This window comes from Carlito syrichta, unplaced genomic scaffold (assembly GCF_000164805.1).
Source record: "Carlito syrichta isolate Samal-C Ts95f unplaced genomic scaffold, Tarsius_syrichta-2.0.1 Scaffold314854, whole genome shotgun sequence".
Classification (NCBI taxonomy): domain Eukaryota; kingdom Metazoa; phylum Chordata; class Mammalia; order Primates; family Tarsiidae; genus Carlito; species Carlito syrichta.
Window position 1 is genome coordinate 172,903 of NW_007258950.1, and position 24,125 is coordinate 197,027.

The 24,125-nt window shown below is 42.5% G+C and overlaps 1 protein-coding gene across 1 annotated transcript in view; it reads left to right on the top strand.

Annotated features, from left to right (window-relative positions):
* The first annotated feature begins 6,171 nt into the window (after positions 1–6,171).
* The window catches only part of TNFAIP8 (TNF alpha induced protein 8), a 71,018-nt gene continuing 53,064 nt past the window's right edge, over positions 6,172–24,125 (top strand). The window contains exon 1 of the mRNA XM_008072111.2: positions 6,172–6,634. Within this exon, the coding sequence (XP_008070302.1) occupies positions 6,622–6,634 (13 nt within the window). The 5' untranslated portion in view covers positions 6,172–6,621. The remainder of the gene's footprint in view (positions 6,635–24,125) is intronic.

The following is a 24,125-nucleotide window of genomic DNA, read 5'->3' on the forward strand; positions in this document are numbered from 1 at the left end:
CTCCTGGGCGCAAGTGATCCTCCTGCCTCAGCATTCCAAAGTGCTGGGATTACAGGCATGAGCCACCATGCCCGACTGAAATTATTTTTAAAGACTGCATTACATGCCATGATTGCATGTGCCATAATTCACTTAACCCGTGCCCACTTGGCTAGTTGGGTTCTTTTTAGTTTTCGCTATCATAACCTTGCACACCTTTCTTACATTACAGTTGTCCACATTTGTCTCTGTTTCATTGGATGTATTCCTGGACGTAGTTCAAAGGGCCTGTGGAGTTTTAGGACTTTTGATCTGTATTGCCACTTTGCCTTCCAGACATTTGTCCTATTTTACAATTTTATTGTATAATGGGTACTTCTTATCATGTCCTGTATGGCCTCCGTATTCTGGCCTTTGCCTAACTCCCATCTGCTCCTCACACACTTCTTTCCCTTTCTCCCAACACTGTAACAGCACCGGCCCCCAGCTCCTCTCTCCCCTGAAGCATGCCAGGCTTACCCCGTCTCAGGCTATAGCACTTGCTCTTTCTACTGCCCCTCTGCTCCTCTGACTTTTGGTATGCACTCCCGATATCACTTCTGCTAGAGTGGTCTCCATCGGAGCCCCTGTTTATTTTTGTCCTGGCATTTCTCATAAGCTGCCCTTTATTTATATATATGCTAACTTGCCTGCCACCTCTTTCTTTTGCTGAGTGTCCAGTTTTATAGGACAGATGACCTCTTGTGTTTAATTTTCCCATGTCCCCAGCACCTAAATCAATTGTCCTGGGATTACAGGCGTGAACCACTGTGCCCAGCCTAAGAAATTACTTTTTTTTTTTTGAGTCGGGGTCTTCCTCTGTCATCCAGACTGAAGTGCAGTGGCATGGTCACAGCTCACTGCAGCCTTGACCTCCTGGGCTCAGGTGATCCTTCTGCCTCATCCTCTTTTAAGTAGCAGGGACTACAGGCATGTGCTACCATGCCCAGCTAAGTTATTGTTTTTTTGTAGAGACGAGGTCTCACTATGAAGCCTAAGCTGGTCTCGGATTCCTGGGCTCAAGCAGTCCTCTTGCCTCGGCCTCCCAAAGAACTGAGATTACAGACATGAGCCACCACACCTGGCTTGAAATTACTTTTAAACTAGCCATGTGGGTAAAATTACTCAGTGTCAAAACTCTCTGTCCTCTAGAAAATGCAGAGTAGATCTGCTTGGCTGATATTCACTGGAATATTGTCTTTTCAAGAAACCATCTTCTGCAACCTTGAAAGCAAAAGGTTTAACAGAATCCAAATGGAAATGAGAATGAGAGAGGCACAGATGAGAAGACAGCAGAACCTGGTGAATGAGTGACCACCCAAACCAAGAGAGGAATCAGTGATGTACAAGTGACAATGTGTTGACAGGAGCCAGAGAAGTTAGAACAGAGAGAAAAAAAAATAGCAGGTTGATGATGGAGGGAGGAGGAGGAATTTAGCTTGGGAAATATCATATGTTGCCTATTGACCAGAAATTCTAGAAATTTATAGAGAAAGTTACTCTACAATTGGATAGTTTTTCTTGGCAAATTGGGAGTTTAATTAGTTTAGTATTTTATTACTGGGGATCATGTTCAGTTTTACATGAGGTTTTGCAATGGAAGAATGCTATAAAATGTCAGGCCTCTGTTTATACTCAGTTCAGTGGAGAATAAACCACATTCAAGTGCCAGCATATTTATTGCAGCCAACAGTCAGCATTTCTTTGCTTTCTAAATGCTGATTTAGTGTTTTCGTTGGTGGTGCAAGTGTGAAAAGAGATTCAAACATGAATCATAGGAAGACGGACCTAGATGCTCATTCTGGAGGCCTAAGACCCGGCAAGTGCCACAGCTGTGCTGCTCAAAGCTGGTGGGATTTTTAGGTACACCTTAACCTTCTTGGATTGCATCATTCTCCTCACTCATGAAATGAGGTTAGATGGCATCAGTGGTCTCACCAACACTGAAGTTACATGATTCTCAGAGAAACTAGAAGTCAGTCTTCTTTTTTGCTTCTAGGAATAACATTTTTATAAAATGTATACTTTACACATAGAAGCACATACTACATGAGAGAAAGCCTGCCTTCTCATACTTAGTTTTTGTGCAGCTTGTGGGTGGGAGGCCCTGAATGGAAGTTGCCATGATGACAGACCTGAGCAGTCTTGACCTCACTGCTGGCCCTCAGCAGCACCTGTGTACACTGCTTCACTCACCACTCTACCTGGCTTTGGAAGGCAGTTGCCAGGTATTCTTTTTATTTTCCATATAGGCCACTCTTTGTGCTATCTGTCTGGAGAATCACATACACTTTAATATATTATATGAAATTATATGAAGAGAAAATACCCAGCACCGTTGGAGTGAGTCGTAACTAGGTCCATAGCCTAGCATTTCACTAAACAGATATGCTACCTTTATGAGCTCAGTGTCCTCCCCTGTTACTTGGGCATAAGAGTGACCACCTTCCAGGGTTTTGGTGAGGACTGAGTGCATCATGCACTGTGGCCATCTAGGAGGTGCTTAGCAGTGGGATTTCCCTAGCCTTGTCACAATGTGGACTGTGAGTCCTGTGCCAAGCAAGGCCTTTCTTAGGTGTGAGGGTGAGTCTGACCATCTGCTGTCTCTATCAAAACATCTGGAAAACACTTCTGAGCATGTTGCCAACGTCAGGCACTGAATCTCCTGGAATAATTCCTGCTCAGCCTGCCTTCCTCCCCACTTTACCAAGGACTTCTTCCTCCTTGAAGAGGAGAGGGACTAAGAGGAGCAAGTTGAATGGAGAAGGAGGCTGTGATTAGGGCCACGATTTTAAGGAGGCCCCTGTAAGAGTTGGCATGGGTGGGACCCAGGCAGAAGAGAAGGGTCCAGAGAAGACGGATGGAAAGAGAGAAGAGTTGAACAGAAAGTGATTAATTTTGGTAGTCCTGGTATTGTGCTCTAGGGATTAAAAATCATCTAGAGAATGCCCAAACATAAAAGTCAAGCTGTTTGGTGACGTTTCCAGTTCTGTCTAGGCTATAGAATTAGATGAAATAAGCAAATGGAGGTATCTTTTTCATACAGGCACAAATTTCATCACTCTTGTGGTGATTTTGTTGAATGTACTGCTGATAAGGATGTGGGTGGCTGCAAAGGAAATATTTTTCTTGGGGTATGTAGCAAGCAATTGATGAAACTAGGACAGTGAGAAAGAGTATGTGTCTGGAGATTGTTCTGGGAGGGTAGCAGTTAGGCATTATGGCTTCTCTCCATAGCCCTGCCCCATCATGCAGGGTCCTGTTGAATATGCTGCTTAACCTCTTCTGCTCTGCTAATCTCTTTGGAAACTGGAGTTGCCACCCACTTTTCCTGGGCGTGGGGAGAGTGAAATGATTTAAGTGATAGTGCTTTGCTTGGAGATGCCTTGATAACGTGGGGTGCACATGCACAGAAGAGGAGAATCTGGTTTTTTCATGGCTACTGTCATGTGGTTACAGAGAGAGAAGAAATACCAGATAAGATGGCCCCAGACTTCCCTAATGACAGCTTATTTAGTATCTCTGTGACGATCCAGAGCGCCTCTGTGACTGGCAGTGCCAGTTGCACTCCCTGGGGCTGAGGACTGGGGTGCTGAGCAGCCCCATGCTCCTGCTTCAGAACTGTGCTCGCTAGGAAAAAGACGGAGAACCACCTGTATTCCAGAGCAAATTGCCTTTAGAAAGCTAGGTGTGGACAGATTCTGTAGCCACTAGACCACTAGATAGGGTTTCTTTCTTTTCTTTTTTTTTTTTTTTTTTGAGTTGGAGTCTCACTCTGTCACCCAGACTGGAGTGCAGTGGCCGCTCCTGGTTACCGCAGCCTCAACCTGCTGGGCTCCGGCGGTCCTTCCGCCTCAGCCTTCCAAGTAGCCGGAATTACAGGCATGTGCTACCACGCCCAGCTGATTTTTTAATTTATTGTAGAGATGAGGTCTTGCTGCCCAGGCAGGTCTCGAACCCGTGGGCTCAGGCAATCCACTCACCTCAGCCTCCCAAAGGCGCGGGATTACAGGCTGAGCCCCTGAGCCCGGCTAGGTGGGGTTTCTAAGGTAGGAAGTTCCAGCTGCCTGTTCTGTCCTGGCTCAGAACATTGGTAATACATCTGCATGGGATGACCATCGCTATTGTTGAAGCTTGAATCTACCCAGTATCTTAATTTTCAAGTTCTAGGGAAGCATGGAAGCACTGTATATATTTATATCTGCAAAGACAACTGAAGACTGTTTGTTGTTTTGTAACATAAGGCTATTCTGTGAAGTTTGCCTACACTACAAATAGTTACTTGAGAATCTCCCTGCTCTTTAGCCTCTGGCTGTGATTCGTCTTTCTTCCCAAATAAAGTAGGATGAGCAGAATATAATGCCAACTTCTGGGACTGCTTTAGACAGCAAGCTTTGAATGGATCTGAAAATGGACAACCTGGGCATTCTTGTCTCCAGTGAAAGAAGAGGGATGTCTTAAGGAAATGCTCATACAGATGCTTTGATATTTGTTCTCCCATTGTTGAAGACTCTCTCCAAAATCAGGAATGCCCTCCTGGGTGTGGAGGTGCCCGGTGGATTCCTGAAGCTGTAAATGTGCAGCCTCTTCTGCCCTTGCCCAGTGTCAAGACCTTACTGGTGCCTCCCTGACAGGGCCTGGAGTGTGTGTGAGGGCTCTGCCACCATGTTGACAATTGTTTTCATATAGGGCTGCAGAATGCTTTCTCCAGCCTTCCCTTCCCATAGTATTACTCGATTGTCCTCTACTCCCCTAGCAGTAATGGACATTGTAGTTCCTGGTGACCACCTAGCCATGCATGCATCCACCACCGAGGCCATGTTTTAGGGAAATGTGAGAGGCCTGTTCCTCTGTTTAGACATAGCATTTCTGCCCTCTCTAACTTATACTTGCAATTAACAATGAATCGAGCTTTGAGAGGTCATTGTTATTTACAATCCTGCACTATAAAGAGTTTTCTCCTATCTTCTGTGATGCTTAGTCCTAGATGAAGTTTTCATAGCATGAAGAATCAGTCAGAATTTGGGGAGATAACACAAAGGGACACAAAAAAGATGGCTTCCAAGTTTATAAACTTTGCACCTCTATGAGTTAGTCACATGGTAATGTAGGCTGAAGAAAATAAGAAATGTATACATATTTTTGTAAATTGATGTTGAATTGGTAGCTCTTTTGGCCTTCTTCCGATATTAGTAGTAGGCATTTGATTTTAATTTAGGGCAATAATAATGTTCGTTACTGCTTGAGAACGTACTGTTTATCAGGCAGTGTGTTATTTGCCTCACATGGTTCTCTTTAAATCTTGATAGCAATTCTAGGACGTTGATGATGTTATTCTCATTTTACAGAAGTGCAAAATTGCTCAGGGAGGTTAGATAACTAGCAAGTCTAGGACGTTGATGATGTTATTCTCATTTTACAGAAGTGCAAAATTGCTCAGGGAGGTTAGATAACTAGCAAGTCTATAAAACCAGAAAATGGCGTCAATGAAATTTGAACCAGACCTAGCAAACTTCAGAGAGCTTGTCCATTGCATTCCACTTGGTCTCTTTTTTGCTGGGTGCCTGGTAGGCTCAAGGCAGAGTGTTATTTTACAGAGGCTGAGATCATACATAACTGTTTGGGGTCATCGAGGAAGAGGCGTCATAGAATGGGTACACTTGAAGTGAGCCTTGTAGGACTGGCAGTCTTACGACTACCTATGTAGTCGTAGTTAATGGGGAGCAAGTTAAGGGAAAGATTTGTGTGTGGCAGTGACTGCCAAATGCCCAGGTTATAAATCAACTCCTAAAGATTGTATATATGCATATTGTGTATATGCATATTGGGTGTTGTATACATATGTGTATTGTGTGTGTCTAGATACACTCAAATTCTTGATGAAAACCTTACATTCTCTTAAAAAGCAAAAGGCTAATGATTTTAAATCACGATGTTGTCCAAACTGTGTTTTCTAGCTCTCCTGAGAACTAGAATGCCTCTAAGCAATACTTATTATTAATAGACATTCATGTTTTTACTGGCCAGGTAGGAATGAGGTGGTTTTTGATTTTCTTTTTTCCAGGCATCTGTGAATGTGGCCGCTCCCCCCGCCCTTTTTTTTAAGTATCTGTTTCTTTTTTCTAACATGTTGAAACGTTAGACTTCCTGTTTCTGCTTGATTTTGAAAATACTCCTGTTCACCTATCATAGGTAGTCCTGTGTTTCTATGTAGTCGTAGTTAATGGGGAGCGAGTACAAGCAGCAACCAGTCCATCCCTGTTGTGAATGTGGAGACCTCTCTGGATTCACAATTAAAGACTACATAATGCATTCCACTACAAGTGACGAAAGCCAGCTCCCAGAATAACAAGCAAGACAACTTTGAAGGTGACTGTTTTTGACCAGTGTCTTTCATTGCATTTGTGTAGTAAGCTTGTGGTGGATTTTTCAGAATGATGATATAAATTTTTCTTGAATGATTCTTAAGAAGGACTGAGTCTTCCTGAAAGTGATACAGGTGCCACAGTACATGTATCAGCTGGGTGGCTGCTCACGTTCCTCGAGTCTATATGACTCTGCCACGACACTGAAGTTGTCCTTCTGATTTTGTACAGGGAGAAAATGCTGAAACTAGGTGAGTTAAAACTACCCTCAGAATATTTTTGTATGTAATGTCTTTGTTGAAATCTGGTGGAAAGTTCAGATGACTAAGTGACATGGTGTTGCTGTCTACAAGGAAATCATATTTGGTGTGGCTTTAGAGTGATTGTGTTCAACAATCACTGCTTCTCTTTTGTGCGGCTCTGGGTGTGGGGAAGCATTCTTAAGCTGAGGCAGGTATGAGTACTGTGGGTGAAAAAATGGCTCCTGAAGTTTGCTGTAGACAGTTTCATTTGTAAGCAAATGAAGTATTAAAGTGTTTCAGAAATGGGGCTTTGAAAAGATTGGATAGCTTTTTTATCCAAAATTTATTTTTATATTTCTGTGTGTTTAGTAACTGAAGGACACCTCTGGTTCCCAGTGATCTGGTAACAGTGGTAACACTGGGGGGTGACCTGTAAATACAGGGTGTTTATTTCTGTTCTCCTACTGGGTAATTTTTTGTCAGAATGTTGCTGTTACCATTTTCTCTAATGGCCCCAAAGCAATTTTACCTTATATATAAAGACTTTTGTACTTTGAAAATAATACCTTGGGTTTGTTTTTAGCCGTATTTGATGTTTCTACAAGTAGAATTAATTTTATTTTTAAAGTAAACTGAAAAAGTGATCAAGGATTGAAATAATGATAGTGTTTAAAATAGGTCTTTTGTCCAAGTCAGTGCATAATATCTACTTACATTTATTTAAAATTTTTCTGCTCAAAAGATTTTCTGGTGCTTAAATTGAATACTAGAAAAAACTAGAAATTGCAAGACAAAGGCAGGTGTTGCTAGTCTCTTGGCCCATTAATTGAACCCTTGGCAGCCAATAAATACTATTTTGTAGAGTCATGACTTCTTTTGTACAGAAAGTGGTCACCTGTACATCATTTATATTAAATTTACATTTGTCTACTGGATTCCCAGAGCTGTGTACTGTGCATGTGATTCTGTCATTCATATTATATGTGTATGTGTGTATACAGGTCTATATACACAGACACATATATAATCCAATCTGTATGTATGTATTCAATCTATTAAAATGTTTATGTGTCTGTGACTGTATATCATGGCATATATACAGTTGGTATCAGAGCCAGGTTTGCTTGGGAAGGTTTTGTGGAAGAAGTGAGTTCTGGGTAGAGTTCCAAAGGGAGGGTATAAGTAATATACTTTGGCAAAAAGAAATACACAAAAAGCTGCCAAGGCTGGAGTGATTAAGTCATATGCATTTGTGAGTAAGCATGAACCATTTGAGAACAGATTATAAATTAGTGGTTGAAGATAGACTGGAAGTGAAGGGGAGGCTAGGGAGTGAGTGCCAAGCAGAGATCTGAGTGGCGAAGTGGCCATGGGAGCTTCTACCCTGTGTTCTTGGTAAATGTCCCCTTTGGATACTCACACATCCTGACCATGTTGCCATCTAGTGGAGCTGGCTGAAATGCATGCGGGAGCCTTACCATCTTTTCCCACTGCAGGACAAACGACAGTATGGTATGGCAGCAGGGAAACTTACTTCTCTTGTCCCAGGGATTTTAAATGAAGAACTAGAGCAAAGAGATGGATATAACTGTGCTGCCCCCAGATGATATTAATTTGGTCTTTGGAAATTCAGAGCTGAATGCCAATGTAAAGAATTTCTCATAGATAGCATTTGCAGGCCACAGTATTGCTGTTTGCTGAGAACACTGTGTGTACAGAGCCCTTCAGCTCATGGCATGGAGCATTCGGGAAGCAGCACTTGGAAGTTCTGCAGTGGAGTGAAAGCATACCACATTTGGCCCTGAGCCCTTTGTGACTCGCTTGGATTAGCTTGTCTTTTTCATGTGGTTACAGAGTCCATCCTGGTGGCAGAGAGAACTCTCTGACCATAGGCACCACAGCCCACAGACCTCAGACCAAAGACACTGTAGTGGTCTATACTCCTTCCACCTTCCCTTCCACACTTCCATGTACATATCTATTCAGCACATAAATTCCTGTTATGTCCCAGGCATGCTTCCAGTTACTGAGGATACAGCAGGGAACAATGAAGATAGAAATCTGTGCACTTGGAGAGCTGACATTCTAGCTGGGGTAGATAGTCAACAAAATAAAGTAAAATATATAGTAATTGGAATACTGAGTGTTAAGTAGAAAAAACTTTTAAGCTGAAGTGGGAAGTAGGGATTGTTGAGTGAGGGGAGGTAATGGTGTTTGCAATTGTGAGTCAATCCTCCCTGAGAATACTAGACTCACTTGAGAGGTGTGAGGAAGCCAGACATGGATATCCCGGGGAAGAATGTTGCATACAGAAGACAAGCAGCTGCAAAGGCCCCGAGGTAGGAATGAGCCTGGTGTGTTCCAGCAAGGAGACTGATGGAAGGGGGAGAGATGACTCTGAGAGATGGTGAGGGGCCAGATTAGGTGGAACCTGTGGACAGTTGTAATACTGGGCATGAGATGAGAAGCCATGGATCTAGTCCAATCTTCTCATATTACAAATGAAACTTAAGTTGAAGAAATCAAGGCAGATGTTCATGGTCATCCAGCCTCCAAGTGTCAGAGCTGGAATGAGAACTTGCCTCCTGATGCCAGCATCCTTCTTGCTACCTGCCTACCTGGGTGGGGGTGCAAGACCACACACAGGCCTAGACTTCCAAGTGCAGTGGGCTGAGAGGAAGCAAAGTTCTGTGAGCTCCTATGGCAGTTTCAGCAAGGTTCATCTTAGTTGTTTCCCTGGTGTGTCCCTACCCACCTATAGAGTCCTCACGACAGACCCAGAAAGGATCAGACCTCTTATCTCAGAGGAATGCTCTGCTGAATATTGCCTTCATTTGTTTAGGCATGGAGATGAATCCTTTGGGTTTTTCCAGTGGTACTCAGCTGTTAAACAGAAGCATCTACTGGCACAGTCTCATAAAAGCTCTGCTATTCCTTATCTGCATTCACTTTTTAAAGCTATTTGGATATAATTAACACAGGAGAAAATCTCTACTGTCCTAAAGTTTTTGATCACAGCTTTCAGTATCACACCATCACCATGAAAGTTAGTAAGATTAAGTAATTGAATGTTATTTAAAATGAACGTGAAAACAGGATTACCAGTGGGAGAGAGAGTATGAACTTGTTGTCACCAAAAACAGCTTAACCTGGACAATTTTTACCCAGTTTTCTTTGTCTTCTTGCTTTACTTTGAACCAACTGAAGCCTTTCCCCCCCCCTTCAATCTCCTTTAGATCTTATGACCATTGTCCTCTGGCCACAGGCCAAATCTTCTTGTATCACTTTATAATGAAGGTCAGACCATTGCTAAGTATAGAAGGAAATAACTTTGGCTGTCACCTACATTGTCTCCTCTTGTTTAATCACTTCACGGCCTGTATCCAGTGGACAAAGTGACATGAAGTATTTGCATCTTGTGGAGGGAACTCATCCTGAACTCTCTTGCTTCATCCTTTTCCTTCTTAAGCAGAGCTCCCATTATAGATACTGTGAAATTTCCATCGTCATCACATCTTGTATTTACATCTGCTTGTATAACACTTTTTTTTTTTTTTTGGCCACCAAGGTGATTTCATATGTTCATTTGTATGTGTTGTCTATACGTGAACTCAGAGATCCCATCAGCTTGAACCATTAGGGTTAGCATTGATTTGCATTCTTTGGAATCACTTCTTTCATTAAAGTTTTTTGCCTACCACTGGGGTCTGAAGCCACAGTTTTTTGGTTCCTATTTTTAGGAGACTGGTGCTCCTGGGGGAGCTCTCTGAGCTAGATTTGGTGGGAACCTAAGAATGAATGCGTGCTTGCTGGGGGAAATTTCATTATCAAAACTCAGGGCCAACAGGATAACAAAGCACATGCAGAAATACAGATATTAATGTGGGGGCTGCCATGAGCAGTAGGCCATGAGAAAACTTGGCAAGAAACATTTCTATGATTCCAGCTTACCTCCTAAGCAGGGGCATCACAAGGATTTGCTGCATGTGGGAGATGGAGAATGAGAGTGCTCAGTTAAAGGTGCCACCAGGCAGTCTTTCTTTTTTTTCCAAGAGAGACTTGCCCATGCCAGGCCTTTCTGATACAAAACTTCTGCCTACCCTTTCTTTCCTCTCTTCTTCTCGCTAATAAACTTTGTTTTAAAACTTTAAAAATAAATAAGTAAATAAATAGGTACCACCAAAGACAGCCTAATTAAAACCCAAACTGATTTCTTCAGCTTCCAGAAAGTCATTTTTTTGGGATTCAGAGTTTGAACTGTAAGACTGCCAAGTGGAAGTGTAGAAATGCAATTTGTTGTGTGCTGAGCCCCAACTGGATTTTAAGCATATTCTAAGGCAAACATCTGGTCTGACCCTAGCAGACAAGTGCTTTCCATTGCTGATTTGCCTGTCCTGCTAACTTGAGAATAACGATTCTGCCCTTTACCACCACGTGCCGCCTCTGGGAGAAATCCCAGGGCAGATCTGACCTCGTTGCTGGCTCCTTCCTTCAGACTGGAATCTGGAGTTTGACAGACACATACCTTCCCAGTACCTTATCCCACCCTACAAGTCTCATGCTTCCTGCCCGCTATCAGGGAGGCAGCCACTTCCAATAGGACAAGGATATTCTCACCTGAGATCCTTCAGGAAGTTCCATCAAGGAGAGTAGAATAGCACCAAGCTGTGAATGGAGGAGGAAGATCAGGGGCCCAAGTCCTACCTCACAGGCCCCCGTCCCATCCTTGCCACTGAGGTACCTCAGTGTCCACCCACTCTTACCCAGCTTTGGGACTCTTCTCTCTGTGATCGTTGTCATCAGACAGGCCAGACTTGGTCCTGCTGGAGGGGGGCTTCCACACTACCATCTGGCCTTTGTTGGACAGAAGCTTGAGGAAATGGGGCAAAAGGGAGTGATCAGCAGTGCATCCTTGGGCTCCTTCTCCCACTGTCCTTTGGAGTTAGAAGTACAGCAAAGCTAACCGCAAGGTTAGAAATTTCCAGGCACTGTTCCTCTTTAGCTGCTCAGGATATATCAGCTATAGCTTTTACTGTATAAGGTAGAGATACTCCAGTTGGATTGGTTCATAGAAAAGAGGACTTTTTATTGACTCACATAACTGGAACAAAGTTTGATTTAACAGTTTGGTGATGTCCAGAGCCCATTTTCTTCCCAAGCTGCCTTCTGTGGTTGAGCTTCATTCATAAAGTTCTGCAGCAATTCTGGACTTGATATCCACCACACACTGTCTAGAAGGAGAGAGAGAATTGGCTATTGGTGGCTCTGTCGGAGGAGCAAGTGATCTTTTCTAGAAGCTCCCAACAACTTTCTCATGTCTCAGTGACCAGTTTATTGGCTATGGCATTTGCTATGATGATTGATTTAGGCTTGGGTGCCTAAACCCATGGTCAAGGTTGCTACCAGGGAGGAAGGGATGGATGTGATGTTGAGTCATCCACTATGTCTACTGCACAGACCACCTCTTGTGGTGTTTGTTTATTTTTTACTGAGTTGCTTTTTTTTTTGAATCAGAGTCTCACTCTGTCGCCCAGGCTGCAGTGCAGTGGCATGCTCACAGCCACTGCAGCCTCGACTTACTGGGCTCAGACGATCCTTCTGCCTCAGCCTTCCAAGTAGCTGGAATTACAGGCATGTGCCACCACTCCCAGCTAATTTTTCTTGATTTATTGTAGAGATGAGGTCTCGCCAAGTTGCCCAGTCTGATCTCGAACCCGTGGGCATAGGCAACTCTCTCACCTCGACCTCCCAGAGTGCTGGGATTATAGGCATGAGCCACTGTGCCTGGCCCTACTGAGTTGCTTTTTATTTGGTGACTGGCTATGGTATGATATAGTGAATGGGGCCTGGCTTATGGGATTACCAACCCCTGATGACAAATGTCAGATGTTATCAGAGAGAGTAAGGACACAGATTTTGTGAATCACAGTAGTATTGATGGTCACAGAGAAATTCTTACAGGTTGATAAAGCATCCCCGAGGTACCATAGATCTAATCTGGTAAGCATTGAACAATGAGAATAAGAAGTGGAGAAAATTAATTACAGACAACCTTTCAACCTGTCATACTTATATGTACCCGTAAAACACTGAAGTCCAATATAATTTTTCTTTAAAACTATATAATAAAGCCATATAGTCCTGCAAAGAATGGCCTTACATTTTATAGCTATGACCTTAATCACCATATTTGATTAATTGTTTTATCTATTTTAATGAAAATAAATGGGCTCTGGATAATGTAGAGCTTTTGAAGCTGCACACAAATAAATGAAATAGGGCAAGCAGTCATGTAGAGTTTCATTTAATTTTCTCTAGATGAGTCCTCCAGGAGGATGGCTGTCTAGGGCAGGGAAACAGGCTGGGGCAACATCCAGAGGGTGGTGAGAGTGTGAAGGGCACAGTGACACAAAGAAAAGATGGTGAGCCGTTGAAGCAGAAGAGGTACCCATTTATCTTGCAGATGAAATCTATGACTGGAATATAGGATTTCAAACTCCAAAGCCTTGCCCCCAGCCAGCCAGTCTTTCCTGCCACATCCCTGATGGGGTCAGCCAGAGCAGAGGAACTCTTTATTATCTGTGGGCTTTCACCCAAACCCTAATGAGGAATTCAAGTGAGCTAGACTGCCCATGTGGGTCACAGAAATCAGACCCAGGAACATTAGGGCTGGGCTGAAGAAGGCATGCTGTGCCCCAGAAGGCTGGCTGCAGAAAGGATCCCTGAACTCCTCAGGCCACAATGGAGCTCTGGGAGAGTTAGGTTCTAGTTCCTAAGATACTCGTATGATGAGCCTCTCTTTGGTATGTTGAACCTCTGATGTGATATGCTGCATCCACTTGCTGGGCCTATTTTCTCGTATGTGAGCAAGTTTGAGAAATGAGGAGATTGAATGAGACAACTTCAAAACCTTCCTTTGAGCATTAGCTTTCTGAGTATCGGGTTCTGTGCGGGGTGTGGTAGGAAGTATCTTGCGGAACTGAACTGGGGGTAGGGGTGGGGACTTAAGTCCTCCGTGTTGGGACATACAAACAGACAGGTATGGCACAATTTGTCTAATGCATGCCGCAGATGTCTTAAGTAGCCATCAAGTGGCTAGACTGGTTAAGCATCGGGTGTGAATTGCTCCAAGTTGAGTGTTACTAGTTGGATACCACACAGATAGTGCCTTTATGGCCACAGTTCACTGAATAGAGGGGTTGTTTCCTTTGCCAAGCCAGAGTTGGATATTGGCTGCCAGGCTTGTGTTCTGGTACATTCAGATGTCAGGGACATTACAGGAGAAGTGTTCATGCAGCAAGCTCAGACAGTGACTCACGGCAGGTACTTCTGTTAAAAAGTGGTTTCAAAGCCGTGGTCATATTTTATCCAGGACTGGTGAGCCTCACTGGTGTTTTTGGTCTTCTGTTTTTTACGAGAATGGTTGCAGTGGTGTTGCATACTATTGTGGTTTATTGTTTTTTAAGAGATCCTATTGCTCAATAATTCACCAACGCTTGGCTCTGAAATGGTTAGCACTAGAACTCCACCTAATAGAAAAATTGTTTTTAATGTTAGTTTAGATAAATCAATGGTCCCAAACACAAATGCCTGCAGGAACCAGGCAAGTAATAAGAATATATTACTATGTATAAATAATGTTCTATATGAACAATTAGGGTCTGTGGCAAACTTAGAACAGATTCCATCTAAAAGCATTGAAGTTCAGATGAAAAACGAAGCTTATCTGGCTCAAGTAAACTCCCTCATGAGCTGGATTCAGTTCTAAGGCTACCAGTTTATGACCTTGGGCGATACGCCAACTGTCTTCAACTGTCATTGCTGTGTTTGCTCAGAGTCAGAGATGCTAGATTTTATGGATGTAGGCCCTTTATAATTTCATTTTTATAATTGATTTCAGCTTTTACCTTAGATTAGAAGACTATCTCTAGGATAAGAAGGCTACCATACTTTTCACCCACAAATTGGAAATACTTCAAAAGAAATATCCTCATGAAATCATTTTTGACTCCTGGACTTTGGAGGTTGAATCAATTTAGAGAAGCAGAGATGGAAATCTCAGTCAAAACAGTTCTGAGTATTTTGCATCATTTAAAAATTTACATCACTGAAGATAAGGATCCCCAAGCATTTGAAACTCTCACTTCTGCTATGCAAGTTGTCTAGGGAGTATGTTCAGTCCTTTGTCTTTTATTGGTCATAGGCAGGCATGGGGTTAGTGACCAGGGGAGAGTTTGGAGTGGAACAAGCTTATGTTCAATCTCTTTCCAACCCTCCTCACACTCTTAATTTCTGCATTTCTGCTTCCTACCTGGGGTAGCCTCTTGTCCTTGTCTTTGCTGGGAAGGCACCAAGAAATCAGTGAATTCACACTGTCTTAGGTGTTAGTCAGCCACAGACCTTTCCCCCATGTAACACTTGTATTTTTAAAAGAACCTGATGGTAGAACAGAAAATCAGACAAAGTTTAATCCAAAGTACCGCTTCTCTAATGAGAGTATTTCCTGTACTGCTCAAAGTATAATTTGGGGCTTGGGAGCCCCCCAGGCGCCTCCAAGATAACACCTTGTGTTGCCCCCTTCAGGTCAGACATCCTGGGTCAGCACCAGCTGCTGAGCATGAAAGGAGTTTTGAGTTTATCCTTTCTTTTTTAAAATTTATTTATATCATCCAAACTCATGTCAGAGTCCATGCAAATTCTTACAAATGTATTTTTGTAAGAGATTGGAGGCACCCAGCTTCCCTATGTCTGGTGTTGGCCAGTATGAGAGCTTGAGAATGTAGATATTCCTTTCTCAAAGACACTTATTAAAGCCATGCTAAATTCATGTTTTTTTGTTGTTTTTTTTTTGAGTTGGAGTCTCACTCTGTCACCCAGACTGGAGTGCAGTGGCACACTCCCAGCCACCGCAGCCTCGACCTGCTGGACTCCAGCAATCCTTCCATCTCAGCCTTCCCAGTAGCTAGAACTACAGGCGTGCGCTATCACACCCAGCTAATTTTTGATTTATTGTAGAGACGAGGGCTCGCCAAGTTGCCCAGGTGGGTCTCGAACTCGCGGGCTCAGGCAATCTGTTCACCTCGGCCTCCCAAAGTGCTGGGACTACAGGCTGAGCCGCCGAACCCGGCCCATGTTTTTTGAAAATGCTTTCTCCTTAAGGTACTCTCTTAACTTAACACCTTTCAGGAAAACTTTGTGGTTTTTTTGTTTTTTTGAGACAGGATCTCACTTTGTTGTCCAGGCTGGAGTACAGTGGCATGATCATAGCTCATTGCAGCCTTGCAATCTTCTGGGCTCAAGCAGTCTTCTGCCTCATCCTCTCAAGGAGCTGGGCCTATAAACATGTGCTATCATGCCCAATTGGCCAACTGGAAAACTTCTTTAATGAATAGACCACCTGTGCCTGCTCTACATCCTTAATACCAGTTAATTCTACCACCCTTTGCAATTTGGCTCCTATCTCTAGTCACAGTTACTTTCTGGAATATCCCCAGGCTATCATGTCCATTGGCACTTTCTTCAGCCTTCCTTTCTGACTGGTCGTTCTCTACTTGGGGCATCCTTTCTTCTTTTCTTTCTTCCCTCCCTTTCCATAGCTGACATCTCTCGGGAATTTATGACTGCCTGCCCAGGACTTATGGAGGAACTTCTCTTATGAGCTTTCATAGCACCACCTGCTTTTCTGCTATTTTAATTAGTATATTTTGTATCCTCCCCCAACCCCTTCCCACACCCCCATTTTTGACTGGCTCTGCAAAGTCAGATACCATGGCTGCTGTATCTTTACCATATGCCTTGTATCTATACATGGTAGGTGCCCAATAAATATTTGTGGAAGAAATATGTAAATGAAGATGACATCAAAGAATGATATCTACAGTTTTCTCTAGAGTAGACTGTGAATCCCTGGTTTCTTCAATGACCTTTAATTCTACCTAGCTCCTGTGGACTTCCAATTAGAAGCTGTAGAGGGGATGTTAGATGCTGTCAATAAAAAGTGACATCTGGCCCTGAGGGGAAGACAGGTGTCAGGAAATCTTGACCATTCACATCCCGTCACTTCATTACCAGGCACTAACTCTGCAAGGCTTATGCTGGACAAGTAATGGCTACCTGTTTGCAGTATATGGAGTGGATGAGTTTTAAGGATTCTGACCACCAACAGAATGGGAAACACCATTGTTCAGGAGCCTGGACAAGTGGGCTTATAATGACTTGATCATCATTGAATGACTTCAATATCTGATTGATAATTATAGTCATCATTGAATGACTTCAATATCTGATTGACAACTATAGACAGAAACATAGACTAAGAATGAGAGGAACTGGTAGTATTGTGTATATCCAGAACCATGTAGACAGTACTGAACTTTTGGGGTTATTATTTTAAAAATCTAAAGGTAATTTTAACTATATGCAATTTCACTTTTCAGATTTTAGAACCCAGTGTCCCTCTCCTCACCTCTGAAAACATGACTCCATTATGTTAAAGGAGTTACATCTATAGGTTCTGTTATTCTATAGATCTTCTGAGTATTGGAACAGTCTTCTCTAGAGTATTTTTTTAAATGTGAAATCCTACTCACATACCTCTTCTTGTCTTTTGAAACTGGGCAGAAATTGTTGATTGGATATAAAGATAATGACAAAGGCCAGCTTTATTAGGCAAGTTTTAGTGAACAAAAGTAGAATCATATAGCTATGTCATAGAACAGTGTGATTAAAAATAGTCTATTTCATTTTTAAAAAGTGTGTTCTATAACTTTTGTGTAGTAAAGAATAGATGTTCTTTGTAATCTGTTTTAGGAATATTTTCATCAAAGACTGCGAGCTTAATAGGAGCCCCAGCACTCCCTGGGAGAGCTCTGGTTATATGAGAAATGGATTTGATAGAAGAGGCTCAAGCTCATCCTATAACCGTTGTCCAACTCAGACCTCAGACTCAAATATGTGAAGTGGAACGCCTTGCCTTCCCCCTTGGCTGCACCTGTTCCTCCTCCTGACTTCCCCTTTTCTATTAATATCTGGCTCCTTCTTTCCCCAAGTCAGCCAAGCTTAGAGCCTCCCAGTAAGCTTTACCCTCAGCTCTTATTCCTTATTCCCCGAACCTTTTTAAAAAAGATGTAGTCTCACTATGTTGCCTGGGCTGGTCTTGAACCTGCCATCTCAGCCTCCCAAGTAGCTAGAATTATAGGTACGTCCCACTGTACCTGGCTTTTATTCCCTATTCTCTTGGAGCATATTGGCAGATTTGCCTTGAAGTAGAATCCGTACTCAATCAGAAACACCATAGTGTAGAGAAAAAAAAAAAAAAAATAGCATGGAGTGAGGGCAGAAGACCCACATTAGCCTCAGCTCACACTCAGTTCTATCTGGGTGACCTTGGGCCAGCCACTTAATTTCTCAAAGGATCTGTATCCTCATCAGAAGCAGAGTCATTTCTACCCAGGATTCCTTCCTTACAGGATTGTTATGAGGATCAGTGACAATGTATGCAGAAGCACTTCATGAGCTAGAAAACAATGCCTTGCCCAGATATAGTAAGAGTAGAGATATGTTCTATAATATGACTAGCATAATACCTAGTATGTAGTAGGTGTTTAATAAATTATTCTTATTATTGCTGATGATATTAAGACATAGCTTAATGTAAGAACATAAATTGTTTGGTTCTTTACTGTGTTGCTGATTCAGAATTTGGGGCTATGGCCAAGTGGTATACTTTTTTCTTCCTCTGGTTCAGATAACAATATTTTGGAGACAACCAAAGTTTAATATTCACAGATTAATTTCATTCATTAAAAAAAACAGATGACAAAATTAATTATACATTGTGTAATGATGGACCCTAAATTGGCTTTAGAAAACTCAGCATGTGGTAAATGAAAACAGTCTCTGAAGGAAAAGCTTGCTCCTAGGAGACTTACTTAATAGAATGTTTATCGCCTAAGAGAAATTCATGCCTTGAGTGAAGAGGTGTCTGGAATTCCCATCTGGGATTTATTAGTCTATGTATTCAGGTGGTCCAGTGCCGGATGTTAGTTCTTAACTTAAAGGAAACAAAGTTTCCAACCTGAGATGATGAGTTTGCTGCTCTTTTCAAGTAGGCAGCTGCTGCTGGTGTCTTGCTAGTCCTGGAAATTCCATCAACTGAAATGGAATTTTGTTCAATCCATCTTCTTAATGGTTCCTACGACAATTGTGGTGGAGTTGATAGGTGACCAGTAAGGTTGCCTCTACAAAGATAAGCATGGTCCATTAGTTGGCATCTACAGCCCAGTGGACTCTACTGGGGATGTTTGGATTTGCTCAGCCCTCTGTTTATGAGGATGTTGAAGGAAGTGCATCCATTCTCTGCATGTTGTAAAACAGAAGGTTTGCAGCTGTCAGAATTATTTTCTTCTTGGCTCTTTTTCTGACAGAATTTTTATAAACTTGATAAGTTATGGATTGTTGCAGTTTAGTAGTCTCAGTTCTCCATATGCCTTGCAAATTTTCTTGTGTGTTCTCGTCTTTAAAGATAGCAGATATTTATGTATATAATTCTTTGTAAGGTACTTTTTGGGGAAGGGGAAATTAAACTTATTTTTATATATTGTCATAATTCAATATTATGAAATTATTAAATGGTTATTTTATTATTATGTGGTGCCTTCAAAGTGTCCAACATGTGTTGTACTTTCTAGGAAGAAGAACAAACACAAGATATAATCTTGTGTTTTAAGTAGCTTATAGATCAGCCTCAGAAGACAACTACCATCAAGATTATCGATTTTAAGTAGAACAGAAGTTCACTGTAGAAGTATAGGGCCACTATGGGCATCAGTAGGCTTTATAGAGGAATTGAGACCTGAGTATGACTTAGATGGGGGTAGAAAGAGGGTGTAACACAGCAGAAAAAATAGACCAGCAACAGCTGCCCCCACTTTGTGACCACAGGGTGTCGTAATTCATTGTAAGGTTTGTTTCAAATAATTTCCAGCTAATGAACACAAATGTCAGAAGTTTCTGAATGATTACTTACTTTTCAAACCACTCATATTTATGTGCGTGGAGGCACACATTCATGATTTTGCCTTGGTAGCGTCACTCCTACTCACTGACATTGCCATTGGTTTCTTTGGGAGACAGAGGGTGGTATTTCAGCCGGCATCCTAGGAGTGGGGCCTCACTCACAGCCTCTCTTATCTGTGCTGCCTATTCGGATGCAGGGATTTAGGCAGTTGATCGTCGTGGCAGGTGTGAATTATCATATTTCTAGCAGAGGTGAGCATTTGAGTTTTTAACCCATGGTCTTGTTTAAGGGAAACCAGTTTAAACTCTGTTAGGTAATCCCAACTAGAGATGATGGTTTAACTGGCAGCTGCAGGAATAAAAGGTTTGGCTAATATTAAGAGTCCACCTGTGTCCTCTGTACTACCCCTAGATAGAGCGAGTCTAAGGAACCAACCAAGCAGGTAGGTCCTCATGGCAGCTGGAAATAAGTAGGCTAGAGCAGAACTTCCCAGATGTTCTTGGTTCATGCACCCTTAGTTGTCTTCGCAGTTTTTTTCATGCCATTTCCAGGGCAAAAGAAATACCTAACAGTTCCATTTATTATGTGCTTAGGTCCAAACAACTTATTGAGGATTTATATACTAATACTTTGTAGTCATGTGAAGAAAATAACATATAAATTGAAAAATAAAAAATGTTTTTATTTCACTCTTCGTTTAATAATGAAGTGTGTGCACCTGTTGGACGTTCCACATACCAGTCAGGATTCAATTAGGAGACAAACTACGTGGTAATTTGAATGGGAAAATTTAAAATAAAGACGTATCAGGCCGGTGGCTCATGCCTGAAATCCCAGCACTTTGGGAGGCAGAGGCAAGAGGATTCGAGACCAGCCTGGGCAACATGGCTAGACCTCATCTCCACAATAAATCAAAAAATTAGCTGGGCATGATGGCACACACCTATAATTCCAGCTACTTGGAAGGCTGAAGTGGAAGGATAGCCTGAGCCCAGCAGGTCGAGGCTGCGGTGGCAGTGAGCATGCCACCGCACTCCCGCCTTGGTGACAAAGTGAGACTCTGGCTCAAAAAAAAAAGTACTAACTAGGAATACAATATGGCAGTTTCTCCAAACATTAAAAATAGAATTACCATATGACTAGAAATTCCACTTCTGGGTATATACTCCAAAGAATTGAAAAAGGGTCTCTAAGAGATATTTGTAAGCCCATGTTCATAGAAGTATTATTGATAATAGCCATAAAGTGGTAGCAACCCAAGTGTCCATCTATAGATGAATGGATAAACAAAATATGGTACACACACACACACACACACACACACACACACACACACACACAATGGAATATCACCCAGCCTTAAAAGAATGGAAATTCTGATGTTCTACAACATAGGTGAACCTTGGATGTTATGTTAAGTGAAATAAGCCAGTCACACAAAGACAAATACTCTGTATTTCCACTTATATGAGATGCTAGAATAGTCAGATTCATAGGGACAGAAAATAAAATAGGACTGCCAGGGGCTGATGGAAGCAGGGAATGGAAAATTTGTCTTTAATGGGTACAGAGTTTTAGTTTTGCAAGATGAAAAAAGTTCTGGAGATTGATGGTGGTAATGGTTGCATAACAATGTGAGTGTACTTATTGCTACTGAACTATATGCTTAAATGATTAAGATGGTAAATTTTATGCTATGTAGAATTTACCAGAATTAAAAATAACAATAAAAAGAAAAAAAAAGAAATGTTGACTGGACATGGTGGCTCACACCTGTAATCCTAGCATTTTGGGAGGCTGAGGTGGGAGAATCGCTTGAGCCCAGGAATTCAAGACCAGCCTGGGCAACATAGCAATACCTCATTTCTTTAATAAATAAAAAAAAAAATTAGCCATGCGTGGTGGCACACTCCTGTAGTTCCAGCTACTTGGAAGGCTGAGGCAGGAAAAGTGCCTGAGCCCAGCAGGATGAGGCTGCAGTGGTCATGAGCGTGCCACTGCACTCCAGCCTGGCAGCAGAGTGAGACTCCAACTAGTAAAACAAACAAACAAACAAACAAAAGAAATGGTGGCTCATGCCTGTAATCCCAGCACTTTGGTAGGCTTAGGTGGGATGATCGCTTGAGCCCAGGAGTTTGAAACCAGCCTGGGCAACATAGCAAGACCTTTTTGTCTACAAAAAATAAAAAAAATTAGCTGGGCATGGTGGCACATGCCTGTAGTTCCAGCTACTCTGGAGGCTGAGGCAGAAGGATCACCTAAGCCTAGGAGGTCAAGGCTGTGCACTCCAGACTGGGCAACAGAATGAGACCCTAACTCAAAAAAACAAAAAAAGGTTCATGACCTGCCTGGGCAGGCGATACCTCATCTCTACAATAAAATAAAAAAATCAGCCGGGCGTGGTAGTGTGCGCCTGTAATTCCGGCTACTCCGAAGGCTGAGGCGGAAGGATCGCCAGAGCCCAGCAGGTCGAGGCTGCGGTGGCCGGGAGCGGCCACTGCATTCCAGTCTGGGTGACAGAGTGAGACTCCAACTCAAAACAAAAAAACAAAAAAGAGGAATGTTCACTATAATGAGGGCTGCCTAATAGGAAGTAAGGAGAACTTAAAAGATTAGAGGAATAGCAGATATAAAGAGCAACCACTACCCTTGGGTCTGATATGATACACCCAAACACAAGTTTCCCTCCACTTCAGACCTTGCTGGAGAGGTCGTGGCTGACTGTGGCTCCTTGGATGGCAGAGATATCGCTGTGGTGCTGTGCTGGCAGAACTTGCCGGAAATTCACCCTCTAAGATGCTGAGGGAAAGCCATTCATGGGGAGGTTTCTCACTGAAGGCACTCTGCCACAAAATCACCTGAAAGGGATGCCCATGGAAGATTCTGGGGATTGAGGGTGCTGACCACCATGTGCAGCAGGAGCCACTTGCTGAAGGAGACACCTGACCGTGGGAACTGTGTGCTGGAGAAGCTATGCCTGTTTACAGCCAACAGCCTGCGGAAAAAAACACACCAGAAGTGGGAAGGAAAGCTGTTTCTTCCTGTAATGTCTCTCTAGTATCCTCCTCTGATGAAGCTTAGAATTGTACTAGCTGGCAAAAGAAAAATATGTAAAGATCCCTTCTATATATTTTTCACAGCAGGTAATGAAGGGTGGAATTGGGCTGGGAGGCAGCAAATCTATCACTGGCCACCTCGGTTTCTCACATGCTGAAATCAGATTGGTTCCTGCTACCCTAATTTCCTGTCCTACTTTACTTTGCACATAATATTTGCTTTTTATCACAGTCACCACCAGCAACCTAGCTTTGCAGAGAAATGATGTCATCAAAAGGAAAACAGCACAATCTAATGTTAAACTAAACTAGCTTGAAGTAGCAGCTCATGCACGTGTCTGAGAGATGTTAAATATTGCTGTGTTTCCCTAAAAAATTTTAAATATTCTACAACACCTCTGTAAGTTTGCTGTACTGCCCTGGCACACAATTTCCCCAAATCTCAGCACTAAGATCATGAGTCTTTTTCAGCAGCTTTTGACCACACCACTCGAACACATGAGATTCTAAGATGCCGATTTGGTTAAGAGTACAAAAGAGTCATGTGTAAAGTGAAAGTTGTGTGGGGTCAATATTATTATTATTATTATTATTATTATTACTATTATTTTGAGTTGGGGTCTTACTCTGTTGCCCAAACTGGAGTGCAGTGTCATGATCACGACTCACTGCAACCTTGAACTCCTGGTCTCTGGCATTCCTCCACCTCAGCCCCCCAAGTAGCTGGAACTACAGGTGTGTGCCATCATGACTACTAATTATTATTATTATTTTATTTTTTTGTAGAGACAGGGTCTTGCTATGTTGCCCAGGCTGATCTTGAACTCCTGGCTTCAAGCAATCCTCTCACCTTGGCCTCCCAAAGTAGTAGTACAGGTGTGAGCCACCGTACCCAGCCAGGGTCAATATTATTTTTGAAAACCTCTTAAGAAGTTACTAGAATGGAGGCTGACATACAATTTTCCAGTATGTTTAAGACTTACTATGTGTTTCCTGTAGCACTGAAACAGGTTGTTGTTTCTTTGGGACCAGATGACATAGTTGGCTTGTCTTTAGAGGCATTTGCTATGAAACAATACATAGCCTTAACACAACATTCACCATTCAACATCAGTGTGTGAGATGTTCACAGTGTGAGAGGCCATGCAGAGATAAGAGGGAGGTGGGGTACAGCAAATTTCCAGCTCCATTTCATGCTTACTTTGCAGCGTAAAATCATTGGGTGGCAGCTTGGTGCAGTGGCTCATGCCAGTAATCCCAGCACTTTGGGAAGCGGGAAAGGAGGATTGCTTGAGCCCAGGAGCTCAAGAACAGCCTGGACAACATAGTGAGACCTCATCACCACAAAAATAAGCCAAGCATAGTGGCACACACCTGTCGTTGCACTTACTTGGGAGTCTGAGGTGGAAGGTTCACATGAGCCAGG